General features: G+C 39.5%; 1 protein-coding gene across 1 annotated transcript in view; it reads left to right on the top strand.

Moving 5' to 3' along the window:
* LOC133457862 (glypican-5-like) overlaps positions 1 to 24831 on the top strand; it is a 75219-nt gene that overhangs the window by 9625 nt on the left and 40763 nt on the right. Inside the window, exons 5-8 of the mRNA XM_061737230.1 lie at positions 806 to 966; positions 1602 to 1661; positions 4059 to 4181; positions 18214 to 18334. Of these exons, the coding sequence (XP_061593214.1) occupies positions 806 to 966; positions 1602 to 1661; positions 4059 to 4181; positions 18214 to 18334 (465 nt within the window). The remainder of the gene's footprint in view (positions 1 to 805; positions 967 to 1601; positions 1662 to 4058; positions 4182 to 18213; positions 18335 to 24831) is intronic.

A 24831-nucleotide genomic window follows, 5' to 3' on the forward strand; every position in this document is an offset into this window, starting at 1 on the left:
TCTCCAGAGAATCTGGGGTTCCCCCGAGTCTGTGTGTGTCCGCACAAACGTGTATGTGAGCGTGAATACAGATCCAGTGCCAGACAAAGAGCGAGGTTGGCGGGACAACCAATACCCAGAATACAGCTTGGTTCAGAGTGATGAGAAAGTTTCCGTGGCTAATCTGTGGACAAACAGATGGCACACATACGCATGCATGCACACACCGTTGGAGGAAGAGATAGAGTCGCCGTCCAACTTTGAGGGAACATTGTGGACTGAGTGGAGTAGATTCCTGAGAGGTAAACAAACAATCATAAGCATAACTGCACTGCTAATTATGGCTTATAAGAACATATTTTATGCTGCATTTTAAACATTAGAAACATCAAACAGGCTTACATTTAATTTCAACAGTTGTGTGAACGATGTATGCGAGGTCTAAAGTGAAAAGATGATTATAACATCCGCGTGATGGCTGCGGTGATACCTGCTTGTTGCTCTTGAGAACTACCAAAAACAAACAGACTATCTGCCTGATGGATAGTGTAACTGTTTACTGTTCTCATAATGGGAAAAAGAAATGACAGTTAGAATAAAGTGTGGAAGCCAAGTTGACATCTGGAAAACCCAGAAACATTTTTGACAAAATTGCTCATGTGCATTAAAACTCCTGAGACTTTTAATGCAGTGCTTTGTTTACAAATCTGCTCAAATGAACAGATTGGGGACACAGAACATGAACAATCAGTCATTTACTCGAGGTTATCCGACATTTCATGAAGTGTACATTTAAATTCACCAGAACAACTGTTTTGTCTCACAGGTGGAGAAGGTGTGCGGTCCGCAGGCCCCTGGTCCCATAACTACGAGTGAACGGTCCTCCCACTGGCATATGTCCACTCATGCGACTTCACCCGCCTCCAAGAGGTCGACTGTGACGTCCCCTCCTCTGCTTCATCGGAATTTGCAGTTGCAACCTCGGAAGTTAGTTATATACACCTGATAATAGTCCTCAAACCTTTTCACAGCTGGTAACATTTGTGGCGGGTTATTAAAGATGTTATAAAAGTGTATTTTTTTTATATCACTAGGCAACTAACAACAATTTTAATAGTCAATTGATATATTGATTATTGAAACAGTTAATCAACTAATCGGACTATGAATTGTGCAACAACGTAACCATGTTATTTAGCTGCAGGGGAAATAGAGCTTTGCACCGGTATAAAGTACGACCACAGACAATCACAGCGTTTCACACACATATTTACAGTCTATGGTATATGGACGCTGAGTGACCAGCTTTGAGTATTGAGAGTTATGAAGAGTTTTATCGAGTATTGGAGAGCACTTTCTGAGTTATTTGGGCCTTAGTCTCAGACTTTTACAATTTTCTCTGCTCTCTTTATCACTCTGGGTGCAGTTCTGCCCCGATGTGCTCACATTACGTGCGCTCACAGGTGAGTCACTCCAGAGGATAGAGAGCATGTCGGAAACAAGTAAAAATGAAACAGAGACAAAAATATCTGTTTTTAAAACTTTTTAAAGCTGTTGTATCGACTAATGTTATTTAAAAAAGCATATTTCACCATTTATTTGAAACGTGTGTTTGTCCACAGGTCATTCCCTCTTAAAGGCTCCAAAGGAGACAAGAGTCGAAGCCTGAAAAAACTGTCAAGGTGAATTTTCTTTTTTTCCCCAAAAGTTATTTTTTGATGATACACAGATGTATGTAACGAAACATATAATGAATCTAAAAAAAGAAAAGGAAAAAAAAAAAAGGTTTTCATTATGCCTGTCAATAAATACCCTGATTTTAGTCGTTTCATCAAGACCATTTTAGCGTTGTGCAGTCACCTTCGTAATGAATAACAGAGCAGAGTGACCCCTGACAACATCAAAGCTCAACCAGATGGTGATGCTAATGTAGTTGCCCGCAAGGATTTGGAAAATAGGATTTATAGATCCATAAATCATAATATGTTATTTATGGCTCTATGATGCGCTTACACAATTGCCCTTTGTATGAGACCTACATAGTTGTTTATACATGTCCTTTGTTGTTTGTGTCGCTCAATAATTCCACCACTGATACGATGGTGGTGCAGGTTCTCTTCTATAGTACTGCTGCTTTAAGTGCTATTTACGCGTTAACTTAACGTCCTCTTAACGCCGACAATTTTTTTAACGCGTGATTAACGTGCAGGATTAAAAAAAAACAACAAAAAAAACGCATTATATGAGTTCTGGCCGTCGACGGCACCCGTAGCCTGAGGAAAAGTATGGTGAACTGAAAGATGGAGAATGAAAAGGGACTTTTGAACGGCTAGTTCACTTTCAAAAAGATGCCCAGATGGTTCGCTGGACTAAAGTTATTTGCATGTAGTGTCGATTTGAAATGAATTACGATCGAAGTACGTCGAGTCTCACTCATCCAAACACGACTGATGCAGAGAGCGCAGTGCAGCGCAGCCGTCCCCCCACCCCCCCCGTCCCCCGCCCGTCAAAAGCAGACAACGCTGATAGATGTGAGGGAAGGAGGCTGGTTCCTCACCTGAATACATTAGATGAGCAAAGAGAGATCTGTTACAAAGAATCTGAAGTATTAGCTTATTATAGGCTAACTGCACTTTATAGGTTGAGTTACACTCCCTGCTGTTACATGTGCACTTTATTTGTTTGTGATTTTTTTTTGTATCCCCCTGTTTTGATCCCACTTAGAAGGGGATATTTTTTTAGCCTTTTATTTTCCTCCATATGAGGTTAGACATAATTACACGGAAAATTTAACTGACCAATGCACTTCTTGTACAATGTTTGTGATGCATATGGTTAGTTGTTTTACATTGAGCTGCTTAAAAAAACAAGGAATCTTAAGTTAGTCTTTACAAGTGTAAAGTTGGGGACTACATCGTGTTTGTATTTATGAAGTAGGGCTGGGCGATATATCGAGATTTTAATATATATCGATATATTTTCAAACACGATATGGTACGAGACAATATCGTTTATATCGATTTACATTTTTTTTTTTTTTTTTTTTTTTTTTAATGATTTTGATATAGCTTATTTTGTGACAAATTGACTTGAATGTTTTATTTGAGATTTGCACAAATGTTTTGTTATTTGCACAACTGGCAACCTCAGTGGAAAAGTCTGCCTGTTACTGTCTACATTGTATTAATTGCACAGTCTATTTTAATTTAATTGTTATGCAGGAAAGGGATATTTGTTTTATTTTATTCAAGAAGCATTTTTATTCTATATATGCAGGCAGTTTATTTTTATTTAATTTGTTTTATACATTTTGATATTGTGCAGACCTCTGTTAATAAATGTACCTGTGTGACATTTGGCACGAGGCTTTGTATTAAAACTGACTGTTTTTGTAAGGGTTTGCCTCAGAAAAAAATGAAGCTAACAGATATGCTATGCTATAATGCTTTGGGGGAAACCCCAATTAAGGCACAGAAAAAATATCGAGATATATATCGAGTATCGCCATTTAGCTAGAAAATATCGAGATATGACTTTTGGTCCATATCGCCCAGCCCTATTATGAAGGAATGTTACATTCAGGTCAAAAGCTTTTTTTGTGGAAAGCTGAATAAACATTGACATAAAGCAAGCATATTTTCCCTTTCTCATGTTGTTAACAGTATTAAAAACATAAAAAAGATACCTTAAGGTAATTTAGAACAGCAAAAAAATGTGTGAATAAATGTGCGATTAAAATGCGATTAATCGTGAGTTAACTAAGGACAACATGCGATTGATCGCGATTAAAAAAATTTATCGTTTGACAGCCCTAATATAAATACATGTATATATATATATATATATATATATATTGGTGATAAAAAGAACATCTCATTGAATGAAAATCCTACTATCAGATTAATACAGAGAGCTCACACCTTTCAGAAACTCACTGGAGTCCGCTGGAAGGGATTTCACGAGAAATTGGACACGACAAGTTTAAATTAAAACAAAATAAGGGCGTATGGTACAGTTCTCAAACTGTTACTAAAAGCAACCCGTGCATTCAGCTGTGAATCTCTCTCTGCCTTTTTCAGGGAGTTTGAGGGCTCTATCCAGCGGTACCAACGGTTTTTCTCCGAGCTGCCAGAGATGCTTTGTGAAAGCGAAATGGAAGTTGAGCAGCACACATGCTGGAGTGGCCAAGATGTTGTGGAAAGGTATGCAATATAAAGAATGGAATGAATGAAATAAGATATATCATTTGCATATTTTTGCAGCATTGACCCTGCAAAAACCAGGCATGTTGATCGGCAGTCGTGATGCAAGATTTAACTGTTACAAAGATCCAGACTAGATAAAGTCAGAGAGGGACATTTTCTCAGAGACAGTTCATTATCTTCAGTGTGTCTTTATACAGTACAAATATTCCACAAATTCTTCACTGAACTCCAGTTGAAGTAGAAATAGGGAAATAAAGGGAATGACAAAACATCAGTTACAGATGATTTGTGCTTCACATGCATCACCATGACCCTGAATAAGATTGAAGCAGGTATGTCAAATGGATGGATGGATATTTGTCAGGTCTCATAAGATTCATGGGTGAATTTCAGGTTTCTACTGTCCCTTCGCTCAGAGAAAGAATACTAGACAAATGACTTGTATGCAGGAGTCTAGAAAAACCTGTGTCGTCTGCAATATTTAATGGAAGTTAAAAAAAAAGAAACAGGCAACCATCTTTGCCCTCCTCCCAGAGCCACTTTTCAGGAATTGAAACATTCATCAGTATGTCCTTTTGAGATTCATTTCTAGGTCACAGGCAACAGGATCAAGGAGAGAGGAAATGACATGCAGAGACTAGGTGGTATCTAACCAGTCAGTCTGCAACCCCTGGCAAAGAATAAGTCATCACAACTATTTTAGGGTTTAGTTTATTCAGCTTTGCTGTTGAATGTAATGGATTTATAAATCATATATAAATCCTCACAAATCGTAAAATTGCTATGATGTGCAAAGTTGGAATAGATATGTGAACTACATATGCACTGATGAGAATTTCCTGTTTACAAAAAAAAAAATCCATTAAGTGGCTAGAAAATATGACCGCACAACATTCAAGCCTCTCCCAACCTTCATCTGAGCTGTAGTGCACGAGCATGAGGAAGTTACGTTACCACGGAAACCTGTGGCATTAGAGAACAGATACCTGGGTATTATAATAAGCAATAATAGAACAAATGGAGGTAAATACGTTTTATATGACTAAACTGTATCTACATAACATCACTTTTAATATATACTACTAAAGGATATCATACCAACACATATGACACATACCAACATATACAAGTAACATTCAAATAATGTTTGAATAAATCAATGCAAGCCAACAGAGCGTATTGGTATAATAAAACTAACCTTAGCCCTTGCTCTGACCGCAATCTTCGTCTTTTACAATGTGCAGGCATGACTGTACACCTTACACTAAGACTGCTCCTAAACGCCCCAAAAATTAGTCAAGAGACAAGAAAAAAATCAATTATTACCATTCAAAAAGAAATAATGCTAGTTCCACATCCAAACTTTTCAAGTCCCGGATCTCCCTCCACCACTTCAGTATTCATCCCCGAGTTTCATGTCCGGCACAGTCAGTTTCTGTCTTTTTGTGTTGCTTATCTGCAACAGTCTTCTTCTGCTTACTTTGTTTACATGTGTAAGCATAAGTACCAAAGAAGAAATCGGCAACTTTTCCGAGATGCTATTTGATCTCCGTTTCAATAAACCTCTTACAACCGTTTCAGATCTAGTTTTCCTCAAGCGATGGCATGTGACGCATGAGGCACAGGGGAGGGGATGGGAAGGGGGATTGTCTGGAGTGTTTGTGGGACGTGATTGACATTTGGCAAACACGCCCCCTGGCTGTGATTGGAGGAGCTGCAACGGGGCAGGTGGAAACTTGTAAACTGCATCGCCAGCTACAGGTGGTTCCAATGGAGCGGATTTGTTTCTCAGATTATCTAGTTGATGTAATATTATCAGAAAATCGTGGTAACTTCAGCGAATATGACAAAATAAACTTACCAACGGCAACTTTAAGTTCAGCATAATTTGAAGGTGGAGACAGTAGAGGGAAATACAGATGGGATTATTCTTTCCTGAGCGAGGCCTCATAAACGGAGCCTCATAAATCTGAATGATGGACCTTTTCAGGCCCAGTTGTCTTCAGAGTTTTTGAGTGAGTTACAATAACTGGCAAAGATTCCATAGATAAATAAAAAAGAATGATTAGTCTGTTTGGTTTTCAGATGCAAAAAAGAGATAAATGTCTGTATGGTTTTGTCGCTCCCAGTGGTTGTCATGGGGGGGTGGGGGTTGTAGGGGGGTTGACAGGGTTGTTAAGGTTAGAGAGTTCGTTTCCAGAGTCTTTCTCATGGTGATTACATTGGCAGCTTAAACTGGTAACAAGACAAATGAGAACACACACACACGGTCACACAATCCCACTCCAGTACTCTCACACACACACACACACACACACACACGCACACACATTCCTGCACACATACCAACACGTCCCCTGCAATACACATAAAACATGGGATGGTAATGCTCATCTGACATCTCACTGTGCACATACTTACTGTAACTAGAAGACACCACACACGAGTGGACATGTACGACTGTGTTGGTGTATCCTCCTCAGGAGGGAAGTTTATCATAATTCATGTACCAACCATGTGAAACAGACCATGTATTCTTGCAAGTACTTTGAACGAAAAGACTCTCACACACACACTGCCCTGTCACCATCAGATCTGCAGTGAGGGCCAGTAAACTTCATTTTTAATGGTTCTGCCAGTTCTTGGTCTCGGCTGATATTAAAAAAAATCAAAACAGAATTGGACCAATTTCAAAAAAGGGTTCAATTCAGTCGATCCAATTCTTGATTAAAAACATTTCATCCGGTTTTGGAGGAACATTCATCATGAACAATCATGTAAAAGAAACGTAATACCTTAACTTGGTAAAACCTATTTTATTTCCTTGGTACCGATTGAAATAATAGATTTAAGACTATGACCTTCCCTTACAGTTAAGAATTGCATCTACGGTGCTCAGGGAAATTCAGTCTAAACTAAACTCAAAATTTTAAAAATGTTGATTCAATCCAGATCTGATTTCAGCTTGAAAATGCTGTTCATCACAGTCTTACTATGGAAGGACAACGTTTCCCCGGTATCGGTGCCTGTATGTAAGAGGTGCTTTCCAGAAGGGTGTAAATTCTGATCGCCTCTTTTGTCCATTTCCTTGAGTTGACAAAAAGGCGTAAAAAAGGAGAGACCTTGTGTATGGGATTTTTCTATCTTGCTTGGGCCAGCATGTGAAGGCCAATGGAATAAAACTGGTGGCACGCTTTTGTGTACAGAATGCCAGTATGCAAGTGTCTGTAATTTACTTGTCTGAGTCACTACACCTCCTTCCCTGATTCATCAAACCTTTACCGTGGGACCAGCGCAAGAGACAACATGGTGTAAAGGACAGGGAGACGAAGCAGCACGCACTGCTGACTTTGTTGTTGTTGATATTTGCTGTTGTGCAGCTAAAGTTTTCACATAACGATACTGCAACTGCCCATATGTGCAGGAAGACATTATAAGAGAAACATGCAAACTTGGTTATTTCCAGTGGAGTCTTCAGATGTTTGTACCTGGAGGACAGTTAGCATGCATGGCTGTGTAAAATGCATACACAGTGGGGATTTTTCTTGACAGGTTGAAATGATAATGTTGATCCACATTAGTTTCATTTTGAAACAGTATTTTAAAAAGAAACGTGACCAAGCCCCTTTATTAATTCTTAGCTGGGATAATAACTGTGATTAAAATTCTATCAATTGTGCAGTACATTGTGGAAAGTTCTGGTCAAAAACCTTGTTTTTTGCTACGGAAAAATGGTTTATAGATACCAGGTGGTATAATGAAGTTGAGAAGCTTCTTAGGGGAGCTAAAATTTATGCAAAGAGTCCTCTTCTTCACCGCTAGAAATTACAAATCCCAATCTCAATTTGTTAGGTCAGACATCAAATATTCATAAATCCTCTCATGTTCTGTAAAGTGCTTAGCGAAGCTCCATTCAAACGGCTTGAAGAGATGTTGCCCTTGGCCTGTGTTGGACTGCAGCCAGTCTGAGCCTCTCTGACCTCTTTACATCTTCTTCTCTCGTTCGTCCATCCATCAAACCATTCACTGATTCAATCAGCCATCCATTCATCTCTCCATCCTTCTATTCAGATCTCCATTCATCTCCTCCGCCCTCTGACCCACTTCACTTACAAATGTCTGCGCTGGTGAGAGTGTGTATGTGAGAGGCAGTGAGTGATGAGAAAGTGAGAGACAGGATGATGGAGGAGAGGAGAGCAGATGAGTTTTTTTGAGGTTACAAACTGGCAAGGCAATGAAAATGATTATGTATCTATATAGAGAATAAGAGTGAAACTGGGGAGTAGGTTTAATATTTGCTTAATATTAATGTTGCATCTATTTCTTATACAGTTACGTCAGATTCGGTTTTAATTTTTTTTGCCAAAATCCACCACCACGATGGATTTAAACAGAAAAAAACAACCATAAAAATGTGATCAAAGTGTAAACTTACAACTTTAATGTAAGTGATTTCACAAAAACTGTATTTTTTGTAATGATTATAGCTATTTTTAAGCAAAATATTTATATATAATAGGTTCAAAAGCATTTGGACACAGTGGTAAATAAATAGAATCATAATTTTAAATACTTGGTTGAAAATCCTCTGTAGTCAGTTACTGTCAGAAATCTTAAGTATATTCTTGAAGTTACTTGAGATGACATTTGTCATGATTTGGTGTTATATATAAATAAAGCTGAACTGAATTGAACTGCCGTGATGGGGGCAACAGCTCTGGGAAAGAAGCTGTTTCGCAGTCTGCTGGTTCTTGTTTTTAATGTTCGGAATCTTTTCCCTAATGGGAAGCGGACAAACAGTCTGTGTCCTGGATGAGTGGGATCTCTGGCGATGCTGCTGGCCTTTTTCCTCAGCTGGCTAGCATAGACAGACTCCAGGCTGGGAAGTTTTGCACCCACAATCCACTGTGCAGTCTTTACAATGCGGGCCAAGTCCCTTCAGTTTCCAGCGGTGCAACTGGAAAACCAGACCGTGCTGCAGTAGCACAGAGTGCTGTCAACCGTACTCCTGTAGGTTAAGATCAGGTGACAGTCCATCTACGAATATCGTATTTCTTTGCCTGCAAAACGTTTTGAGCTGCTTTTGCAGTGTGCTTAGCGTCCTTATCTGTCTGCAATGGTTGGTTTTGTAACGTTCGGCTGAATATGAGCAGAGCATATCCCCCTATATGCCTCAGAATCCATCTTGCTACTTATGTCAGCAGTCACATCATCAATAAACACAAGTGGACCTGTCCCAATGGCAGCCATACATGCTTATACCATGACACTGCCACCACCATGTTTGACATATGATGTAGGGATGCAAATTATCGATTATTTCATTAATTGACAGTTGATAACCTTATCGATCGATCATCGATTAGTTGATAAGCGGCGTTTTTCCCCCATCTGAGATACAAACATAATTTTTTTTGCTTATATAAAATACAAAGGACATTTTAATGTATTCCTTAATCAAATATTTATTTGATACAAAAGTAACAAAAAGACATTTTTGTACCACAAGGAATATAATATAAAGTGCACTTCAAGGCTATTAGTAGTAGCAGCAGCCATAATAGTGTCATTTGAAATTTCAAATTTTAAGTTCTAGTTACGTTTTAAGTTAGAGTTTCTGCAGTGTTCAAAATAAAGTTATGAGACCTGCTGTATTGGAGCACATTTTCTTTTAGTTAAAACTGTAGCGGGGACAGATGTTTAGAGAAACCTATGTATGTACCGGGTGAAGGCTGATTTATGGTTCCGCGTTACAACAACGCAGAGCCTACGCCGTAGGCTACGGCGGCGGCTCTGCGCCGTTGTGTCGCATTAAATGTGGTCCGGGCGTAATACCAGCTGGTGAAATTAAACGAAAAAAATAAATAAATAAATAGATTAATTGTAATCGTTAATTTTAATCGGGTAATTTCATAACGGCAATTAATCGAAAATCGATTAATTGTTAACATCCCTAATATGATGTGGTATGCTGTGGAAAGAGTTGTCCCTTTCCCTCGTCATACTTTTCCCATCATTCTGATGGAAGTTTATCTTGGTTTTTGCTGATCCAAAGGACCTGATCCAGGAGCATGTGTAACTGGTGAGTTTCTGCGCTGTGCTGGTTATTGACTTGCCGTGACGCAGTAATCTGTCGGAGAAACAGTTTATTTGCAGAGAACAACAAAAAGAAAAAGAGAAACCACCATGTAAATCTGCCCGCTCCAGTTCCTCTCCTACAGGAGAATTGTACAAAAAGTCCATATTTGCTACGCTGAAGCAATATACATCTTCTTCACAGTATTGTACACTTGCATTCATCTATACATACCTGAGAGCAACAAAGAAAAAAAGAACAACCACCATGTAAATCTGCCCGCTCCAGTTCCTGCACAAATGAAACAGAACAAAAATGAAGATGAACGGTGAAGCCCGGAATATATCTCCACAGCCATCAGTATGTTACCATCATCACATCATCACCGAGATGGTTCGATTATAGGAGGAAAGATTCACACAAAAAGTATAAGAAATAATAGGATGACAGGGATTAAATGATGATGGCAGCCACCTCTCCTACAGGAGAATTGCACAAAAGGGGAGGGGCTCCGGGGGCCTAAGAAATTTATGAAGGGGTACCAAGAAGAAGAATCAGGAAGGAAGGCTTATAACTGAATGTGAAATGCAGTGATTTTTAGAGATCCCTCTAGGTATGTTAACACTTGAACAGATTTTGTGTAATTAGGTACAAGTTGTCCAGGTTACACATGGGTGATGTTCTTCCTGTTCTTAAATGTTAGCAGTGGGTTTCACCTTGTTTTAAACCTTCAGTGCTTGCATTCATTAAGCCGTCTCTTGATTGTAGATATTGACACTGATATACTCTACCGACCCCCTCTGAGGTAATATTGACTTCTATTGATGTTGTGAAAGGCCTTTTCCTTTACCAAGGAAAGGATCTCATAAATATCCAAGTCTTCTGTGGTCTTCCAGACCTTTTGATGTTGAGCTCAACAGTGCTTTTATTCTTCCTTTCTTATAATACCAGTTCATTACTTGATATCAACTCAAGTTCTTTTACCTGCTACATTTCTCTTTAGGTTATGAGGAAATGGACCACGCCTGGCCAACTTCTTTTCGGTCAATAGCCCAAATACTTTGACCCCTTGAAAATTGCTGTAATTCCTAAATGCTGAATGCCATATTACTGTGAAACCTCTTAAAGAAAGTCTACACTTTGATTGCATCTCCATATCAGTGGCGTAAAAAAGCACCTGCTGCCCCTAATTGAGTGAGATGGTTTGCAGTGCAGCCAATCTCTTCTTCTCCAGCCACTATGATAGAATCCCATTGGTATTTTTGTTTCAATTCATTCATTTATTTAGTAACTGCATCTTTAGCTTGCGTATCAATGGACCTGGAGTTTCAGACACCGGGCCTGAGTGTCATCAGCACACACCCCCTGGGCTGACTGATTTCTGCCTGGAGTTTTCAGCCATCCTCATGCCCACGTTACACCTTTCCACAATGCCACTTCCTGCAACACTTATTTTTCCCCCGTTATTCTTCTGTTACCACCTCACTGAATGGTACATCTGCAGAACCAGCTGTTCTGCCTCTGTGTCATTGAGACATTGGGGCTACATACAGTAGGTGGAAAAAACTGTCCGTGTGAGTGGGGCTTACTTGTTGGGGGTGATCTTTATTCAATAACTGTTTGATCTTAATGTTAAAGTTGAATGGCGTGACTAATATCTATATGTTCTGATACACAGACTCATAAGGAACCGTGTACAAATAGGTTTGTCTTCTTCAGACACGATTCCTGCTGAACGTAAATTACTCCAACTATTACAACATGTAGCAGTAAGTGGTGTCGACATGGAGGAGAAAGGATGAATTCAGGGAATAATTAGCATAAAAATGGATCAAGACTTAATGTAAGCTGTTTGAAGCAACAAAAGAATGATATTTGGTGAAAACAAAACCACAATTTTTAAAGGGATTTAATAAATGCCTGGAAAGGAACAAGTTAGAAACTGATCTGTACCTGTAGAAGTCATTAGTACTGTAATAGCTAGTTACCTCCAGAAGAGGGAAGCATCATATTGTCATCCCAAGAGATCAGACGTACCGTCAGCTCCTTTTTCAAAAGACCTGCCACACCCCATCTTTGATGTTTTTTTGTATCTTTTCATGTGTGAAAATTTACACTACAATTTACATCAGACACTTTTGTTTGAGGTGTCAGGGGAATGCTGTTCAAAGTCAGTGATTGCATTATCCTGGGGGGCGAGAAGATGAAACCAGAGACTTCAAAACATGAAACTAAGTGCATCTGGTGCAAACCTACCCAAACCACAGCATACATCACCCTCATCCTGTACAACGAGCAGCGCAGGCATATGCCTCAGGTGTCAGTGTCATTATGGGTGTGATTATGTGCCCGTGTGAAGGAGAAAGAGATGTTAAAATGACGCAGGAATGCAGACAGTTTAATTCTTCCATCCATCTCAGAGATAAGTTTGCATGTGTGCGTCACACCAGAGATTCTTTCAACTGCATGGACAAGAGACGGAAGAATGAATCTCAGCCGAGTCCGTGTGTGTTACCATTGGCAGCCCCGCAGTAACCGACGGCAACAGCAGAGCAGCATTGTCAGTACGGCGCTGGTGATTTATGTCTGTCGCTCTCCAGCTCTTATTAAATGTCACTCAGTCACACCTCTCCGAGTCGTTTGTGGCACAGACTCTGCAATATTATCATCTGGTGTCAAGCGCACACAGCAGCCCGGCAGTCTGTAGTCTTCTCAATAACTCACTCAGAGCAGTGACGGTTTCCAGCACATTCACCGGGACGGAAGATAGCCAACAAAAGAAGTCGCTTTAGATATGCAGATACTGTTATTACCATCTTCTGCTGCTTAAACAGGGTTTTGCATTCACCAAATGGAAATAATGAATAGCTGAGAGGAAATGATTCTCTGTAACTTCAAAAAGCCTTGAATTTAAGTTTCTAATACATCAGTTGAACCGTATGTTATTTCTGCAGTAAAGAAGTTAAGCAAGTTGATTAAAAAGAAAAATCAGAGATTTGATGTTCATCCATTCTGAACTTGTATTTATTCATTCTTTTTTATTTTTACTCATTTAATGTAATCCATGTTGAATGTTAAATGAAACACTCACCTCCAGTCTCTATAAAAGCATTGGCTGCAGAAACAGGGACATATCTGTTGAGGTTTCAGCAGATATGTCGCTGTTTCTGGAGCTGCCGCAGTCTTGTTACAAACTACAGATAAGTGCATAAAACCCACACTGAGCCTCTGTCTGCTTCTTAGTCTGTTCACTGTGGATTTTGTGCTCAAGACCCATGACTACATTATTAATTAACACATTAAATGGTCATACTCACATGAATGAACTCCAAGTTGCATTACCTGGCAATGTATCTGGAATTACCAATATCTTTTAGAGGCAAAAAAGAAACCATCCTGGTGCTGTAGCTTCAGCTCAGAGGCTACCTTATTTTACATTATTGATTACATGCTTGTGTTTATTTTTGTCATAGATTTGACCCAGATGTTACTGACTTCAGTTGTTTCAGAAAGATAACTGACTCCACTTTTACTTGTTATTTTTGAACGTGCCCCTTTGACCTAAAGATCTATGATGCAAAACCACAAAAAAAGTCTCAGCCCTTCTTCCACACAGAGATATATTACACTGATTTGCATATTTCAAACTGATATTGAGAAGGTCACGTAATATGAAACCCATCCTTTTGTTAAAGTTGTTTTCCTACAACTACCTGATTACGAGGATGCGATTTACATACTTTCTGCTTTTTCCGTCTTCAGTCTCCCGTTTTATATTTACCACTAAGCTTCGAGATTCATTAGAGGAGATAATAGCAATACTCACCACCACATTTTTCATGATTAGCTCTGTTACTTTTCCCTTACGAAACACAATAACCCTGGGTGTTTGTTTGCGGATGAATGTTGGGAAAAAATGCCATATTGTGTCTTTCTTTCTATGTCCTTGAATAAATAACACATTAAGGGTTTGTGTATTCCTAAAATCATCTGCATAGCACATCTAAAACCTTAAAAGATTTGTATTCTTTTGTAGCTTCAAAGCTACAATAACGGCCTCGTACTGCAGTTGTATTCACACGCTTTCACGCTACGCAGCCCTGTAATTAATGAAGAGGGGCAAATTTCAAGCTTTAATGAGGATAAAAGAAAACATGAAATATGCCACAATATTTGTGAGGTGTTGACAGCAACAGATGCTTTAGATGTGTGGGGGTGAAACCGTTCTCTGAATTCTTCGGGTCTGTGGAATGTTGGGGTTTCCCCGTTGGGAAGGAGGTTGCGGCTTTTAATTGGGCTCTTTATTTATTCCTTATTTTCATCCCCACTCATCACTATCCTTCTCTCATGTCCTCCTCTTCCTCTGCCATCTCATGTGTTCCAACGTTTGCTGCTTTTGGTTTTAGAAAGTCCTTTCAGGGGGGAGCGGGGGGTTGTATATCTTTTATTACATGTGCTAATGTGTTTACACGCAGCCCAATATCCTGTTATTAAGTAGAAAAGCTCTGTTCTGGACATGTTGATACCTGAATCATTTCCTGTTTTTCTCAGGCGGTCGCTCTCTCTGATCCCCGTGTTACAATAAAAGCAGATTCAAATCCTTAGATATACAGAGATTAGCCGAAATTCACCTTTTGATCTTTTGCTGTTCACTGATGCATCTTGAGAATCGGTCTCACCGTTTTCCATGGTGAAAGTGGTCACATCCTTTGTTTAATTTACAATATTGAAAAAGATTCATGCGATAACACATATGATAAAGTAAGATGTATTCATGTGCCAGTCAAGCTACTGCATGTGGCCTGATAACTTCACTTCATGCGTAACGTAATAACCAGTGATCAGAAAGAGCAAACAGTGAGTTCACATTGGCAGGAAAACATAAAACATTGCTGCAATACATCTCACTATAAAGCACAAGAGCAAAGATGGTGATAATTCTATTTGTCATAGTTAAAATTGTCCCCAGTATAATGCCAAATTTATACTATTCAGCTGATAAAATTTATTTGCCAGAGTGCTTGCTTATTTCCACACTTCTTCATGGTGTTTTTGCGTCTCTCATTTTTCCAGGAGAATCTGTAATCTTGTCCTTACTGAAATTAAAGATACAACTCTTGGGGCCTGATTTTACTAAAGGTTTGCGTGCGTAAAAACGTGTGCAAACTTGACATCACCCGCAAACCAATGTGCAAGCTGATCTACTAACAGCGTGCAAAGAGGACTGCGCCTCTCAAATGAGCAAAATAGCACACGCTGTTCATTTAGTACTTTTGCCCTGATTAATAATCAATATGGGGCGTAACCGCCAGAAAGCGCTAAATACTGGGAGGGGAAAATGCAAATAAGTCCATTTACCACACGCAATGAGATTTACCAAGCCTGAAAGTTTTTGCGGGGATTGTGATTGCGTCTGTATTTAATACGTTCGAAAGGAAGGGGCTAATCTGCCCAGCATTACGCACCGATGGCTGCTGTTATTGTGGCAAGGAGGCGACATCGCCAAGGTCAAAGAATACGCAGAGAGAGAGTCTTTATTCTGCTGCATGCTATTTTAAAAATGGTTGCACAAGTTTTATTAAAGGCCACTTTTTCTTTAGATCTTCGCCTTATATCTTGCCACCTTCTTTTAACCTCATCTGCCGTTCTTTTTGTCTTACCAACTGCATTTATTCTATCGCAGATTTTCTCCCATATTGCGTTTCTTTTGGTAATGTTTAAATTTCTTTGCTGTAGTTCATGAATGTGTTTATTTGCCTCTTCCACTAATATCTCTAACTCCAACTCGTCAAATTTCATTTTGCGCTTGCGACTATCCTGCTTTCCATCCAGACTCTCCATGGCGCAAACCCGAAGACACGCAACACCTCATTTAAATACTGCGGTTTGCACCTGTTATCAATTGCGCAAGCATTCTTAGTTGATCACCCGCAAAACACACAACAACAGCACGTGCAAACTTTTTCAGTGCACACGCAATTTAGTACTCTTTATTTAGGATCTTAGTAAATCAGGCCCTTGGTGTGCAGATTTAATATATAAATTGGTGAACCTTCAAAAAACTGTTTTGGACAGACATATCTCACACAGCCAGTCCATCAGCATTTATCTGAGACTAGATGTCAGAGATCGATGTCAGATTCAATAAACCCAAAATTAAAATCAGATATGGGTGAAATCCTAATTTTATAAGGGGGAAAAAAGGCCTTTACAAAAACATTGCTGTTTATCATTAGGATTATGTGTTTTAACACATGATCTGAGTAAGAAAATAAGAACTTGAAAGCATAATTAAAGGCTCCGTGGGCTTTACGATGATTCTGGTGGGATCTGATCCCAGACCAGCAGGGTCAGAATGACTCCACGGGACAGAATTGTCACCACCACACAACTTTTCAACATCAGTAGAGCCATTATAGACTAATCCACCGTGTGTCTTCTCTTTGGTTCCCACAATCGTTTTTCCCTGCCGCCATAGCCAGAGTGCGGTTGTGCATGTGAGGGTGTGGACTGTGGCGGTTTCTGAGCTGGTGGCTGATTGTGTTAGCGGGCAAAGCTGTTTGGGAACATGAGAAAATGTGACTCATTTTTTTAGTTTTTCACTCAATCAATCTTCCTTTTGATCAGCTCAACAACCCAAACAAGTGAAATGATGTGATACTTTCTCACAGCCCAGTACAGAAAGAGGTATCAGTCTGCGAGGCTATGTGCTATCTGCTTTCAGAGTACTCCACCCAATTAATCAGAAACAACCTCGGGGACACAAACAGTCATAGGAATTTGAAATGTGTGAGTGAATGTGATTGGACTTCATCCACATTCCAGTGAATGTATTTATCTTCCATAATAAAAGCATGGTAAACTCACTTTCTTTCGAAGGTCCAGGTTCGAATCCCGGCTGAGGGCCTTTCTGTGTGGAGTTGCATGTGCTCCTGTGCTTGGACAGGTTTTCCCTGGGGGACCCCACAGTGCAAAAACATGACTCCAAATTGCTCATAGTAATGAGTGTGAGTGTATTTGGTTGTCTGCTTGTGGTCCTCGTGATGCACTGCTCACATGTCCAGGGGAGACTCCTCCCTTTTCCCCATGGAGATCTGCGATAGGCTCCGGCAGTCCCCCGGGACACGGAGTATGAAGACCAAGTTCAGATGATGGATGGATGTGTTGAGCCTAGGGTTGCCACCCGTCCCGTAAAATACGGAATTGTCCTTTATTTGAGAAAAAAATGTTGCGTCCCGTATTGAACTAATACGGGACACGATTTGTACCGTATTTTCATTAACTTTTACACCATATTCTAGTTGAATTATTGAAATAAATTAACCTTTACACCATATTCTAGTTGAATTATTGAAATAAATTAACTTTTACACCATATTCTTCACCTGTAGGCTATATTATACATCTGGGCTGATGTAGACATACATAGCATAGGAGGATATTTCAGTTGCTAGTACGGTTGTCTGTCTGTACAGTCATGCAAGTTCAATGCTATTAAAGCACTTTAAACTTTAAATCAAAGCATTTAGTTTTTTCATATAAAATAAACACATTTTTATTCAGTTTAGAAGTTTTGGGGCTTTTTTTTTGGCTCCTGCGCTGCTGAAATCAGGGCGTCCCTTATTTCTATTTCTGAAAGGTGGCAACCCTAGTTGAGCCTATTGTGGAGACATGCGATTCAGAAGAAAGTCTCCATCGTGTAAATAATTAAATGCATGTGAAAGGGCAAGTTATGTAAGATTATGCATAGAATAGTGTCAGGATAAAGTGTTTGAAGTTGTTTAAAGTAAAGACCTCTAAAGTAACGAACGCATGACATGAATCTCAACATTCTACCTGAACGCAGCAGTATCACGTCTGTGTAACAACGTGTGTTGGAGCAATGCACAAGTGCACAGTAACAAAATGGAGCAGAAGCACTGCATGTCCATCTCATGTTCCATCTGTCTGTAGCTATGCAGGTCGTGTTGTTGGCAGCTCTTTAGAGGCCCAGAGGGAGAACCCAGAGATGCTTGTCCGTAATGCAGACACTGTCCTGAAGGGGGCCAAGCAGAGACTGGAGCAGCTAACAAAGGTAAATGCACAGCCTCACCTTGAAGAGCCCATTGTTTCAAGTTCTAATGTTTTCATGAAAATATTCAGCATGTTCCCCACACAGATGTTGACATTTTGCCCTGTTGAAGACATTCTGACAGTTGCTTGAATGTTCATGTTGCTTGAGCTACTTCATGGGTTTTTCTGTTTTGCACATTGAAAGGTTCATCTTTTTGTACAATGATATGTTCTGTTTAAAAATGATAACATCTCAATTACATTTCAATTTATTGTCTTTTAGAAGAAGCTGTTTTTTTTTTCTGATTCTGATTTTTTTCTCAGTTTCTGCTGTGTTACATCTTTGTGTACTCTTGCCTGGTTATATGTATGTACATTTACTTTTACATCTGGAATCTCAGATTTGTTACCTTTATTTTCATCCCTGGTTTATTCAAACACACCTTCTAGTTGCTGAGATATGCACATATTAAACATATACTCATTTAATGACCTGCAAATTGGAATATCTCGCTTAAATACATTTTTCAGGTCAAAGCAACTACAAAAAAAAAGTGAGGGATATGAGTTTTTCAGAGTTTTTTATTTGTAGTAAGCATTTAGGATTTTAAAGTACCAAATGATAGAACTTTATTTGCTATAGATGTTATTAAATTCAATAATTCTTTTTAAATATAAATCTTTTTGGCTTCAGTTGTATCACTATCTCTGATACTCACCCTCAAAGGATTCGGTTGAAAAGTTTCTTTTTGGCTCTGAGGAGCTGACCAAAAGATTTGGATGATTGATTTCTAGAATCACACACATCACTCCAGTCATTATCTAATCAGAATTAATTCAAGATTGTATGTTTCTTCAGGATAGTTCTTAATAGTGTGACCTTTGTACACTTCTACTGACAACACAAATGATCAGAGAGAGCAAAAATTAATTTGAATAGTCACAATTTTGGATTACATGAACAGAAGGAGGGTTTGACTGGAATTTGATTTATCCTGGAAAAACATCAGAAGTGAAACCCCTGGGCACCACAGCAACCCTGCAGCACCCCAGAGGGGGGGCTGTAGAAAGTGAAGTGGTTTTCTACTCTTTTTCTGACTGCTGGGTCAGTGAGTTTGGTTGCAGACTGGTGATATTTACACAGTTCAGTCTGTGGAAACCAGTAACGGACTGGTGTTTGTAGCATGTAGCAGCTGCACGCCACGTTCCATTGTGTTTGTTGTGCTGCAGGTTTATATTGTAGCATGGTTTGTATGATTAAAAATGGCAGGAATGATCTTTATCTCATTTGGTAGTGGATGTGCTCGTGAGGAAGAGGTTAACAGCCCACGTCAATCAGTGGTTATGCTGCTCGCTTAAGAGAAATTAGTTAATAATGTTCCACCATTACCTTATCTAATGTTTTATATCCAGACAAAGAAATCTACTTCATTTTGGTATTTTCTTTCATTTTATTCTGGTCAGAAGTTGGAAATAGGAAAAGGAAACAGCTGATGAAAGTAAAAATAGCGGCAGGATGTCACAGGTAGGATCTATATTTGCAAGATGAGTAACTGGGGAGACAAGATGATCAGCGAGCTCCTCAGCCTCGGAGGCGTGGACGCCATAAACCGGTGCATGTTCGGAAGAACAGGAGATGGTTCATTGTTTGAATAACTGGACGCAAAAATGACAAACCCCGGGTTTGCAAGAAGCAAAACAGCCTTATCCAATGTTCATCCATCCTCGTTTAGAAAATGACACCCGTCTGACGGTGTATGAATCTTGGTGATGTCGGGATGATACGTCATTCTACACACCCACACAGGTTATGTTTTGTTTCGTGGATAACGCCTCCTGACTCGGCTTCCTTCCCCTCGACTCGGCTTCAGGCACGAGGTGACAAATAACACGCCTTGCGTTTACATTGCCAATGCGCGTTAAACACTCGTTCATCATCCAGCGTTATTAGCGGGATCCAATCTAAAAACGCCTTATGACTGCAATATGCCTTCACATTCATATGACACCAATTCAACCATTATTTGAGGTGAGGTGAAAGAGGCTGCCAAATCTAATAATGTTAAATGTCAGAATTTCAAACAAATGTAGACTATAATATGTAAGTAGGAAGAAGTACAATGGTCAACTCCTCTGTTAAACTGGATTTACAGTATTTGGCCCTTTGGAATGCTTTGCATAGGTGATTCATAAAAATCATACAATCCTGCAAAATGAATGACTTTAGAAGTATTTCCAGAATATATAAAATACAAAGAACATAATATATTTTCTTCTTGTAGTGTTGGTTAGACATAGAGCGATAAGTGGAGTTTGTAATGAAAACCTGATTAATTCTGTTACTTCAAATGCAGAAAAATCAGGTGGTAGGATATGCTAAGGTTTATTTCTATTTCTCTTGCTTTTGAAGGCCTTTCTTTGCTCTGCCTGATTTTGGACTTGGGTCTATTAATCTTGTTGGTTTAAATGAGAAAATGCCAAGTCAGCTTTCTTCCACGCCATACACACAGTTGCACCTCTCTCACGCACCATGTGATAATTTATGTATGAGATTTCTCAGGCTCATTAATTCAATGTAGCTCATGAATGTCATGGTCTTCTGTGATTTAAAGAGGATTTAATTTTTTTTTTTAAATATTCATGTGTGAGTCAGGACTGACCAAAACACATTGAGGATAAAAAAAAATTCTTCAATAGACTGGCGACCTGTCCAGGATGAACCCCTGCCTCTCGCCGGTAATTAGCTGTGATAGGCTCCAGCAGACCCCCGTGACCCTGCAAAAGGATAGAGCGGGTATAGAAAATGGATGGATGGATGGATGGATTAAAAAAAAGCAGTTTGATGAGGATTGTTTGATTTTGAATGCCCTTCAGCTGGACTCAGAGGTCACAACATGAAGCTTAACTATTATCCTTTCTAAAGGGTTTGTAATTGGTTTGTCTTTTGCTTATTACAAGACAATCTCTTTGTATTTGTGCAGCAAACTGCATGTGTAGGTTATTTATGAACAAGTTTAGTGCTTTGTCTGTGGGGGTTGGGCACTTTACCCAACACTCACATATCAGTGGATGCACTTTGTGAATCATAATTCTAGCAATGTAATGTTTTCAATTTACACATTCCCACAACAAGCATTACAGGAGCAATACGATATGAAACAAGACACTGAACCACCCATAGAATTTTTATCATTTCAGCAGCCAATGTTTTTATTTTTTTCTACTTTTCTTTTCCCTGGTCTCTTATCTTTCACTGAACCAATTTGCATTGTGGGACTTTTTCAGGAGCGGCTCGTGTTTTACAAAGATGTCCCCGTCTACTGGGATTTTATTAGTGTAGCCACTCGTTTATCTTTGCAATTAACATTTGCGTGTACATGCTCAGACAATCAAGATTAGACTAATCAAGCCTGTGGGAGCGGGTTTTTCCATCGTAAATGCACCAGTCCTCCATCTTCTCATCTTATTGACTTTTTTTTTATGAAGTGACAGCAGTTGACAGCATTGATAAGGGGGGCTTCATTAATTTCTTTTTTCTTTATGCTTCTCTTCCCATGGGAACTTGGCCATCCAGTGGCACTGACTTGACTTTATAGATTGGAAATCACTTCACTTCATGCTGAGATCTCCAGGATGCCACACAAGAAGCTAGTAGATAACACATGGTTATCTACTAGCTTCAAATGGTTATCTCCAGAGTTTAAAAAGAGCTCAATTGAACCTGATCTGTAATGAACAGAACCGTTAGAAAGATTTTCCATAAACATAATAACATGTTTTTGACAGTGTAAGGCAGCTGAAGGTAGAAATAAAATCACTGAAAACATAATTTTTACTTTTTCTTCATGTTTATCGCCTTTGGTTTCTTTTCTAAAAAAAAAAACATTGTATAAAGTGGTAGTCAATATAAAGATTAAGATATTATGTATAGATATTATGTATTATGTATATGTAAAGATAGATTCTTTGAGACCTTTTTGACAAAACATTTTGAGAGGGTGTCAGTTCAGTTGAAGTAAGATCCTCCAGGTCTTTGCTGTTAATGGGATAAAAGTGGTTCATGGTATTTAAACCGGTTTTCAGTGGGCACAGTACATATCCTGAAGCTAATGCTGATGTAGCATGTGTTTGTCTAATATTTTACATTTTCTCTGTGAAGAAAGTCACAAAGTCATTGTAGGCCACGGTGGAATGAAGTTCAGTTGCTTTCTTGCATTCCTCAGTTGCCCATCTCGAAAGATGTCATAATAAACCTGGAGTTTTGTTTTTCTCCATCAGCGCTCAGCCTTCCAACCATCTCCTTTCTCATTTTTCACCAGTGTAGAATTTTGGCATGGAGACCTTCTCTTTCCAGAGATAACCTTCACCTTAAGCCGGGCATACACTGTGCGATTATCGGCTCGTTTTGAGCCTATTTTCCAGTCGTGCGACTTTTTTTTGATCTGGCCCGATTTTGACCCAATCGTTGCTCATGCCTCGTGCAGTGTACGTGGGGTAACGACGAGAGATTAACACCTCACGACGAGCTCCCGATCAGGAATCGTGAGGTCGCAAGAAAATCAAGCATGTTTGAAATCCTGGTCGCTCCTCGTGAAGGCACAGTTAAAGCAGTGCTGCGACCCGATTTGCCTCATCCTTTCACAGAGAGCATGCGCAATCTCTGATGCCACGTCAAAAACTATTATTTGTAGTTTAAGTGTTGCAAATTCACAATACAAATCATGTTTTAATAGCAAAAAAAGACCGCATTTCCACGTACGGTGCGGGTCGCCGCGTACCCTGCACCGTAGGCTCTGCGTTGGTGTAACGCTGAACCATAAATCAGCCTTTAGTGTGTGCGCTGTCTGCTGTTCGGAACACCTCTTTTTCTCTTCTCATTTTGCTGGGACGCCGGGTTCCTCCGCCGAGACACAACTTTTGCGGTATGCGTTCTTTGTTGTGTCAAAAAATTATACGCAGTGCCCACCCAATCAGAAACGGTACAGATATTTTGGGATTTTTTAAATATATATATATATATATATATATATATATATATATATATATATATATATATATATATATATATATATATATATATATATAAAATTATAAAAAAATAAAGGATCCCCATAACCTTTGATCAGGTGGGCAGGACGCACGTTTGGGTTGGAACAGCCCACCCCTGCCCCAAAACCGGCCTCGAGTTCCAGTAACAGAGGTCCGACGGGAGGATTATGATCGTATAGTGTGAGCAGACGGGTCGCATCCGAGCATCTGGTCGTACAGTGTGAGAACATAAATCGTGGGCTCTGAACTTTTGAACTCCGCGATCTAGTCGTGCAGTGTGAGATGGGGCAGTCTCATACGATTTAAAATATCGCACAGTGTATGCCCGGCTTTAGTGGGAGCAATAGTATCCATGAGTGTCGGAGAAGTTTCTGCTAATAAGCTCAAAGAAATGTTCTGTCAAAATCTCTTAAAGGTGTCAAAGAAACATTCTGCAAACTCTTAGAGAACGTTGCTCTCTGTAAACTCTTACCAATGAAAAAGAGGAAACGACAGACTTAGGGTGTAAAAGCTTAACTTGCACAAGGAGCTCAAACAGATAACAGTGAGTCTCCATCAATGATAAATCAATGAGTTAACTCCCCCTCCTGTGGTAGATCCTGTTGATGACTTCTGTCTTTGAGTGATTGAATTACACAGTAGGATGTGCATGGTGACTTTTGCTTTGAATGAATTACATATTGAATACAAACAGAGAAAGCTTCAAAAAGAGTTAATAAATCTTAATGCAATTTATCCAACAATGACATTTCACATTTTAGCATTGAAGCTATTGACAAGCTCATTAACTGAACCCCCAGACAGGGCAGGTGTTAAAAGAGAAGACCTGTTCAAAGATCAAAGATCTCACTACTGTTTTCAGTGATACAGTACATCGTTTTGTTATCTCTGCTGTTGAAACATTTGTGTGCACTGAAATTATACTCAAAGAAAACACAGGGATGATCAGACGGGCCCACATCAGACACAGTCACCTTTGAAATGCTCAGACCCTTAGACATCAGTAAATGTAGAGTGTCCCCCCTATTGTGGGTGGCCTTTGTTACATGGTGAGTCAGCCCAAAGTGGTCCAGAGTGTTACTCAGGTCTTTAGTCCCTTGTCTTGTCCGCACGGATGTTAAAATCAACACAGACCATAGACCTGGTCCTCGAGGGCCGGTGTCCTGCACGTTTTAGATGTTTCTCTTGCTTTAATCCACCCGATTCAAATGAATGGTCATCATCAGCATGTAATCAGGGTCTGCACAAGTCTGTTAATGACACAGTCATTTGTATCAGGGGGTGCTGATGCAGGGAAACATCAAAAAACATGCAGGACAGCGGCCCCCGAGGCAGAAGTTCACTGAGATCATCAAAAAAATCTGCACAGTATTCAGGGGGCCTGTAAACAAACAGGACTTCAGCTGATTGACCATATGGAGTCATTACTTTTGAATAATATCATTCGTTGGCCTCATGGTCTGAGTGAGC

This window comes from Cololabis saira, chromosome 13 (assembly GCF_033807715.1).
Source record: "Cololabis saira isolate AMF1-May2022 chromosome 13, fColSai1.1, whole genome shotgun sequence".
Lineage (NCBI taxonomy): Eukaryota > Metazoa > Chordata > Actinopteri > Beloniformes > Belonidae > Cololabis > Cololabis saira.